The 8,302-nt window shown below is 45.2% G+C and overlaps 1 protein-coding gene across 2 annotated transcripts in view; it reads left to right on the forward strand.

Moving 5' to 3' along the window:
* Eif4e2 (eukaryotic translation initiation factor 4E family member 2) overlaps window positions 1–8,302 on the forward strand; it is a 29,026-nt gene that overhangs the window by 19,152 nt on the left and 1,572 nt on the right. For both annotated transcript variants that reach the window (XM_008838093.3, XM_029565945.1), the window contains one exon: window positions 3,550–3,628. In XM_008838093.3, coding sequence (XP_008836315.1) covers window positions 3,550–3,595 — 46 coding nt within the window. In that variant the 3' untranslated portion in view covers window positions 3,596–3,628. The remainder of the gene's footprint in view (window positions 1–3,549; window positions 3,629–8,302) is intronic.

The following is an 8,302-nucleotide window of genomic DNA, read 5'->3' on the forward strand; positions in this document are numbered from 1 at the left end:
GCATGTAGGAAATGAGAGATTTGCTGAAATGGGGATAGGCCCTGTGGGCTGTGTTTAGTACTTGTCAAACAGCGACTCTCTGGCCCCTCTGCCTTGTCTTCACTGTGAGGGTGCATGTGTTGACCTTAATTTCAGCCACATTGTAACTGCACCAGAGAACGAACTTGATGTCACCCTCCAGAGTAAGAGTCTGTCAGCACCAGACTGGCCTGAGACCCCTCAGAGCCTGGCCACATGTGAGAAGTCAGCACTGGCCTTGCCTTGGTCTGTTCTTGTGGCTCTTATTTGAGCCACTGAACAGCAGCTGCTGAGGCTCAAGAATTCAAAGAAAAACAAAGGAAGAAAGCCATTGGTGATGCTTCCTCTCATGTATGTGAGCAGGGCTGCTACAGAAACGAGGGCCATGTTTTTAGGAATGGCTCTACTTCAGCCGTGCATTCCTACAGCTTGTGCGTTTGTGTCCAGTGTCCTTCACTGTTTGTCTTTCCAGCCTTCCCGAGTCACCCTGCCTGTTGCCTTTTCCTGCAGCACCCCTAAGTGAACCATGAGGTAGCCATTGTCCTACAGACAGGTGATGAACCGCTTTGCTGTAGAAGGCTTTGTTCTTGTTTATTGCTGAAAAATCCTAAAAAGTATAAAGCTTATTAAATTGTAGTTTTTGTCAGGCCATGGCTCTGGAACTTGTCATGTAGCCCACACTGGCCTCCATCCAAGTACTGGGATTAGAGGTGTATGCCACCACACCTAGCTCATGGCTCCTCCTAATGAGACAAACGTATAGTGAGTTTTCGTAGGTTTGGGTCTTTGCATCAAATGGTTAACTGTATCCTCTTCTTGAGGAGAAAATTCTTAACAGTCAAAATTCTGGGCCACCGGGGTGCAGAGCCATTTAATACAGCCCTGTCTTTTGTGAGAAAATGCCTCTTTGGAATTGCCCCCACTAATTCTTTTGTGCATCTGGTCTGGGTGGAAAAAGAGCCAGTTTCCCATGGTGGAATGCAGTGCTGGAGAAGACTGGTGGGACTTCTCTACAGAGTGAGAGAGAAGGAATTAATCTTTAGTCTAAAAGAGAGGCAGGCCAAGTATACTCGGCCTGGATTATCATTGTATTTCAGCATTGAACTTGAATGTGAATGGGGATGAACCCCCTTACTTTGACCTAGTTCAGTCATAACCTGGTGACCCTAGGTCACTCTAGCAGAGTGGCTGGCCTCAGGGCACATTGTACACTATTCCTCCATGCAGGTACTTGAAGGGAAGCCCAGTTAGCTGGAGGCCAGGCCTCTCTTTGCATGTTGAGCTGGCCAAGGGCAAGACTGATCCCCATCAACTTTGAACAGGGATAGGGAATCACATAACACAGAAATGAGATCTCTCTGCTCTCAGAATTTGCTTTCTGAGTGAGATGGGACTGGTGGACCTGAAAAGACTCTTTGTTGCTTTTATTGGAACTGGAATCTGTTCAGAATTCCCAGTAGACTATCTTAACCTCAGTGATTTCGGTGGTTTGTTTTTAGAAACTCCAGTCGTGACAATTTTTAGTTTAGCTTATTCTTTACCTTTTAAAGAAGAAAGTTTTAATGTTAGCTAATGTCTGGGATGCTAAAAGGAACGTAGCTAGAAAGTTACACCTGGCTGGCCTGTAAGACAGAGAACTTTGATTATCCCAAAATCTACGGCCGGTGGCTTTATTTCCACTGAATCCATGCAGAGAAATTCCTGATCCCAAAATCTTCGTGTCTGGATTTAACATACAGGAAAGATATTTCTGAAGGAGGCAGGAGGCAGTTTATTCTGGAGTAGACTAGTGGGATCTCTGGAGTCCACATTTCTTCCAGATCTTGACCCAGTAACCTGTTGCTTTGTTTAGGCTAGTGTAGTAGGCATGGGCCTTTCTGGAAACAAAAGGATAAACAAGATAAACTGCAGCCCTGTTACGTTGACATCTAGGTTACTTAAGTAGAAGTTGAATCTCGCTGTTAGAGAACAGTTCCCAGGTCAGTGCCCAAGTGTTGGATTTTCCTGTGGATTGAGGACTGAAATTGCCTCCAACATTCCTCAGGAACTGAGTACAACCTTACCACTGGCTGTCCACAAAGGGGTGTGGAGTGTGCATCCTGCTGTGGAAACTGAGCTTGGGAACCCACATGTTGTAGCGCATTCTGAATAGTCAAGTCGGTTGCCACAAGCGCGTAGATCTGGTAGTATATTGAAGAAACCATTATCAGTGCTGCTGTTCTAGAGGAAGATAGTGATGAAACTGCGGTAAACATTGCCCAGAGTAACGAAGGTGCACCACGTCTCCTTATTTAATTTTTTTTTTTTTTGTCCTTTTGAGACAGTCTTCCTGTAGCCCCAGCTGGCCTAGAACTCACAAGGTAGACCAGGCAGGTCTCAAACTCACAGAGATCCACCTGCCTCTGCCTCCCAAGTACTGGGTGTGCACCACCTTTTTTTAAAAAAAAAGAAAAAAAAAGAAAAGAAAAACTACTTAGAAAGCCTGGTAAAGAAATTATTCTTTAAATGCATAGTGACTTGGTATATTACCACTCTGAGTGCTGTGTTACCACCTTAAACCAGTAATAGAATTGATAATAAAAAGCTTCAGATTTAGAAGCATCAAGTTTTGTATATAATACCTAAGAAACTCATTGCTTTGGGGGTGAGAAGTGGCTAGGGCAAAAGGTAGGAAAACAGCTTTTCTGGAAAACTTAGAAGTGGTTAGAAGTTGCAGACTTCTGACCTACAGGATCTGATTTTCTCCTTTCTCACCTAGCAGTCACCAAGGGCCTGTTCCTGAAACACTTGACTGCTCAGTGTGCTGTGATTGTGTGTGTACCCTGCTAGTCACATTTCTAACTCCTTCCTAATCGCATTTCTGAATTGTGCTACTCAGCATGGAAGTTTTGATGAGCTCTGTTCTCTGGAAATTTTAACTGCTATGACCTACCTACACAGCTTAAATCTAAAGATAGGAGTTACAGCAGTGTTTTTAGAAGCAGATAGAATCAGACATATTTAGGGTCTTGGGTTAGAACGATTAGGACACTGGAAAAGGAGAGCAGAGAAAAGTGATATATAACTGAATTGCATCTTTAAACATCATAATGCTGATGGTTACTCGGCTTTACTCTTGGGGTGGGGCCTGAGGAAGAAAGGTGGTTTCTAATGCCTGCTTCCCCAGGACCCAGTGCAGAAAAGGCAAGCACTGTTGCCCTTTGCAACAGTAAGTTGGAAGTGTTTGTGTCATGGCTGAGCTTCAGCTCTGACCTCAGTGGCCTCCCCTTTAGCCTTGTTGAAGAACACAGGCAAGTTCTTGGGGGAGTAGTGAGGGTTAGACTTCCCAAACAGAGCAAGCTGGAAGTGTCAGGCTACCTGCCCATCTACTACGAAGAAAGCCCTCCAGGAACCTCACCACTCTATTCCCAGCTCCCTATGGCTCCACTTGGCCTGGAGGGCATCAGAGTGGGAAGTGGGGTGATGGTGTCTGCTCTCTGTTCAATGCGTTTGATCTGAATGTGCTATTGTTTTTTGTCTCTGGTTTGCCAGGGCCTGGGAGGAGTTTCATGGCCTGGTGAACAGCAGCGGCCGCTGATCGGACGCTCCCCCTCTGTCTCTCACACTCAGGGTAGGGCCTTGTCTTCCTTCTCTGTAACCCCATGACATACCTCTCAGCCATAGGAGCCCTCTTCCCAAGGGGATGCCCTCTTCCCATTTGCCTCCAAACTTGCCTTTGTTTGGCACCTCAGAGAACCAAAGAACTCCAAACTCAGCATTCTTAGGTTACATGTCTCAGGGCAGACTCCTGTGCTCCTGTCTGGAAAACAAGATTCATAGATGTTAATATTTCATGAGCGTAAATATGTCCCAGATATTTCTGTTTTTCTCAGAAACTGACCATTTTTTAAGCCATCTGCCAATGTTCTATGGCCAAAGGGCAGTTCCATAGGCCCCAATATGGGTTAGGTGAGAGGTATGTCTCTTGTTTGCTGGTATTGTCTGTCAGCTGTGAGAGAACAGTACTGTAAGTTCAGTTTGCACGATGAGAGTAAATGGGCAGGGGTGGATTTCAGGGCTGTATAAGAGACCACAGAAGGCTGTACCAGGCAATCACAGGCTAACAGGGAATGGCCTAAAAATAGGGAAGGCTGGGGCAATTCCAACATCTGCATAAGTATTTAGAGTTCATCAAGAGGGTGTCCAGTTCATGTCTGTCTCTAGCAGAGAGAACTAGGTAAGTTTTCTGGAATGGGTAAAGGCCAGTGTCTTATGTGCCATGAGTAAGAGCCTTCTGGATATAAAGTAGCCCTGTGCTTCTCCTGTTGGAACAGAGCACATCCACTGCAGAAGCCCCTACCCCAGGAAGGAGATGAGGCATTCCAGAAAAGGAGACCTGCAGTCCTCAGATGAGCTAGGAGAGATGATGCTGTGAGTGCTAGATCAGGTGCCTGCAAGGTGCAGTCCTCTGTGATCTAACATGATCTAAAGTGAGCAGCTGCAGCATTCCTGCACATAGGTGGTGGTCCCAGTCCCTCCTTTGGGTTTTGGGCTGTTTGTTTGTTTGTTTGTTTGTTTGTTTGTTTGATTTGGTGGTGGAGTGTGTGTGTCCAGTGGTTAGAAAACAACCTTTTCTTCCACTGTCTGTGACAGGGTTTCTTTGATGTCTGCCACTGCATACACCAAACTAGCTAGTCTGAGAGCATCCAGAGTCCCCTGTTCCACCTCCCATCTTACCACAGGAATACTGGGATTCTAGACTTATACTGTAATGCTTGGCTTTACATGGGTTCTGAGAATTCAAACTCGGGTCCTTATGCTTATCCAGTAAGCACTTTGCCCACTGGGCAATCTCCCAGCCCTTGTTTTTGATTTTTTGAGACAGGGTTCATGTAGCTCAGACTGGTCTTGAACTCACTGTGTAGTTGAGATGACCTTGAACTCCTGATCCTCCTTCCTTTACTTCCTGAGGGGTGAGATTAGAACCACCACACCCAGCTGCCTCCCTGAAACCCCCAAATAAGTTTGTTATAAATTCATTTTCAACAAGGTGTAGTGGCTCGCGCCTGTATTCTAAGCAAGTAGAAAGCTGAGGCAGGAGGATTGCTCTGAGTTTGAAACCACCCTGAGCTATATAGTAAGTCCAAGACCAGATTAGGTTTTGTGAGATCTTGTCCCCAACACCCCTCCAGCCCCCAAAAAGCATTTAAACTGAAAACTTAAAGTGATTTATTCCTTAGTAGACACTAAATTCCTCCAAGAAAAACACCTTTGAATTGCTTGGGAAACCCTATGTGTGCTGCGTACTTGCCCTTGTATAGGTTCTCTCTTCTTTTGTAGCCCCTCCATTCTTTTAATGCATTTGATGATTTAGGTGTCCTTAAAGCACAGGCCTGGGAGTATGTGGGGGACATTCCTGTTCTGCCACAACAGTCAGCTTGTTTCATTGTCTTAACTGACTTGAAAAAGACTTCATGTTTCATCTCTAGTAGTTGGGTCTTGTTTTTAGTGAAAGGTGTTCTAAGGTGTGGACTCCTTCCCAGATTGATGCCACGTTAAAGCCCCATAGCATTTGTGTCCCTTGCCTTCTTTCCTTTTTTCCTGTACAAGTAGATCAAGATCTGTAAAGAAAGTTGGTAGAAAACTATTTAAATAATTCTAGCTGGGCATGGTGGCTCATGCCTGTCATTCCAGCATTAGAGAGGCACAGGCAGGAGGATCAGGAATTCAAGTCCATTTTAGTTACAGAGAAGCTTGGCCTATATGAGACCCTGTCTCTCAAAACCAAAATACATACATCTACCTTAAAGTTCAAAACTTTAAATACTTTTTCTCTATATACCTGCAATCATTACATTTCTTAGGGCTATTTTATTTTACTTTTATTACAAAGCTATGACTTTAGTAGAAGTCACGCTCAGCCATGGGGGGAGGACTCTGGGTACTTAGACATCTGGACTAGCTTGCACAGAACAGGGTTGTGTATTGGTGAGCAGTATAGTTGGCATGGTTGTTCAGTGGGAAGTGAGAGACTAAAATTTACCCCATTGAACCTAGTAAGGGTTTACAGCTGTACTGAATGTGTACTGAATATCTACCTGAGTAGACGATGGCTAGCCAGGGGTGAGACCAGGTGTACTTGAGTATTAGGCTATGGGGACCACCCCTTCCAGGGCATTCTCCAGAGCAGAGATGGGTGGGCTTCTTCCTTAGATGATCCCCAGTGTCCACATGAGGACCCAGAGTCATTTTGGTGCACCTGCTGGGTGTAGGCACAGAGGCAGTCACTCCCAGAGAGGGAGACATTCTAAGGGACCACTGTACCCCTCTGTCCAAGGGAGTTAGCCCCTGCCTTAGCTCATTGTTCCAAAGTTAGCATGCATCTCTTTCTCTAGAAATAAAAAAGGTGATCATTTTGGATCAAAGCAGATTAGGAAGTTGTTTCAGATTATTTGGATATCAGTTTTCCCCAAGGTACCTGGGAATGTAAAGTTAGAAACCAATTTGGACGCGGCTCCCTGGTATGTCTGAGATCTTATCAGGACAGGGACTTCCAGTAGAGGGTTATTTTGATTTCCCCCAAGGATGTGAGACAGAATTGGGAATTCATGTATCCTATTTAGTACTATCATAGCGTGTTCAGATGGCTGGTTGGGATTAAGGTGTGATCCATGGTGCCCAGATGGATTTCCTGAGTTTTCATTTGCTTTTAAAGAGCAGAAGACAGACATGGGCATGGTGGCAGTCACATGTAATCCTAACACTCAGGAGACTAAGGCAGGGGGATCACAAGTTTGAGGGCCAGCCTGGTCTGCCACAGTATCCCAGTCTAGCCCCAGGGCTACATAGCAAGACCCTGTATCTAAAACAACAGAAGAGAAATGCAGAAAAAAGCAGCCACCTATGGCCTCTGCCATTTCCTGTCTACATTTTCTTTGCCTGTCACCTAATTTCTTATGCTATAGCTAGGACCTGACTGAATATATTCTTAACTACTTTGAGGTAAACACATGCCTCAGATTAAATTTAGCATGGAACTGTTCTAAACTCTGTTTTTAGAAAGACTGAACTACCTTGTGGCCCTTGCTGCCATCCACCTATGTCAGCCTGTCCCTGGAAGGGCCAGGCTACCATCCTTCACTATGCTTTGTTTTCCTGTTAAATCAAACTGGGAAAATTTACCTGTTTCCTCCTGGCTCTTCTGTGCTTCTTCCTTTTCCATTTCGTGAATGGACCTTCAAGTGGTAGGCTTCTTAGGTTTTTTTGACTAGAAGGAAGCCCGAGAAGAAACTAGAGTAATTCCTGATTATGGAAGGACTTTTCAGTGGGCCTTCCACAGAGAGACTTTATTTCTGGCCCAACCCTAGCACTTGCAGTGGTACTTGGCCTTAAGATGTTCTTCCTATCACAGAGCAGCTGATGTGTTGGTACCTGCTCATTCTCCTTTGTCCAAGATAGAGACTTTCCTCAGTTACCTTCCCACTGCCCCATCCTTCTATTCATTCTCACAAGAGCAGGGTCCTGATAGACCCAGACTGTCCAGGCCCTGTCTGAGCATAGAGTTGGCATTGAGAGGGAAGATGTGCAGTAGAGCAGACTTCTGCGTGGTCATTTTCTTCACATTCAGTATGTAAAGGAAGTGTCATCTACAGTGCAGGCTCAGGGACTGCACACCAGCTAAGGCAGCTCAGCTTGTTCCTGCTTTCCTCTGTGGGGTGACTAGATTCCTTATTATCTTTTGCTGGCTACTTGTGACGGCTCAGAGAGATCTGTCCATTTGAAAGGCTTCTATACTGTGGGTCTTTTAAAAAGATGATCATATATTAGCTTTGTGTTCAGCTTTCATCTCCTTAGGTGAAAACAGTTGATAAATGAACCCCAGGGCCATTTGTGGTAGTTATAGAAATGCCACATATCAGTTTCTGTCTAATTCTTCTAGGCCAGTGCATCTCCCCTCTCAGTGTACTGTACAGTCATTCTCTGGTTGTTGGAATCTTGGTTACTGTCAACCTGCTGCCAGCAGCCAGCAGCAGGAAGAAACTGGCTCTTGGGCACATTCTTACTTCAGTGTTTGTTTACTGTCGACCAGCTGCTATAGCCCAGTTGATTATAACAGGTTTAAGATAGACAGTTAAAGTCCTTTAAACAGTGTTCCTTTAAAACTATAAAGAGCCAGGCGTGGTGGTGCACACCTTTAATCCCAGCACTTGGGAGGAAGAGGCAGGCAGATCTCTGTGAGTTAGAGGCCAGCCTGGTCTACATAGTGAGTTCCAGGACACCCTGTCTCAAAAAGACACACACACAC

Source organism: Nannospalax galili, unplaced genomic scaffold, assembly GCF_000622305.1.
Source record: "Nannospalax galili isolate Female #2095 unplaced genomic scaffold, S.galili_v1.0 scaffold1138, whole genome shotgun sequence".
Taxonomy (NCBI): domain Eukaryota; kingdom Metazoa; phylum Chordata; class Mammalia; order Rodentia; family Spalacidae; genus Nannospalax; species Nannospalax galili.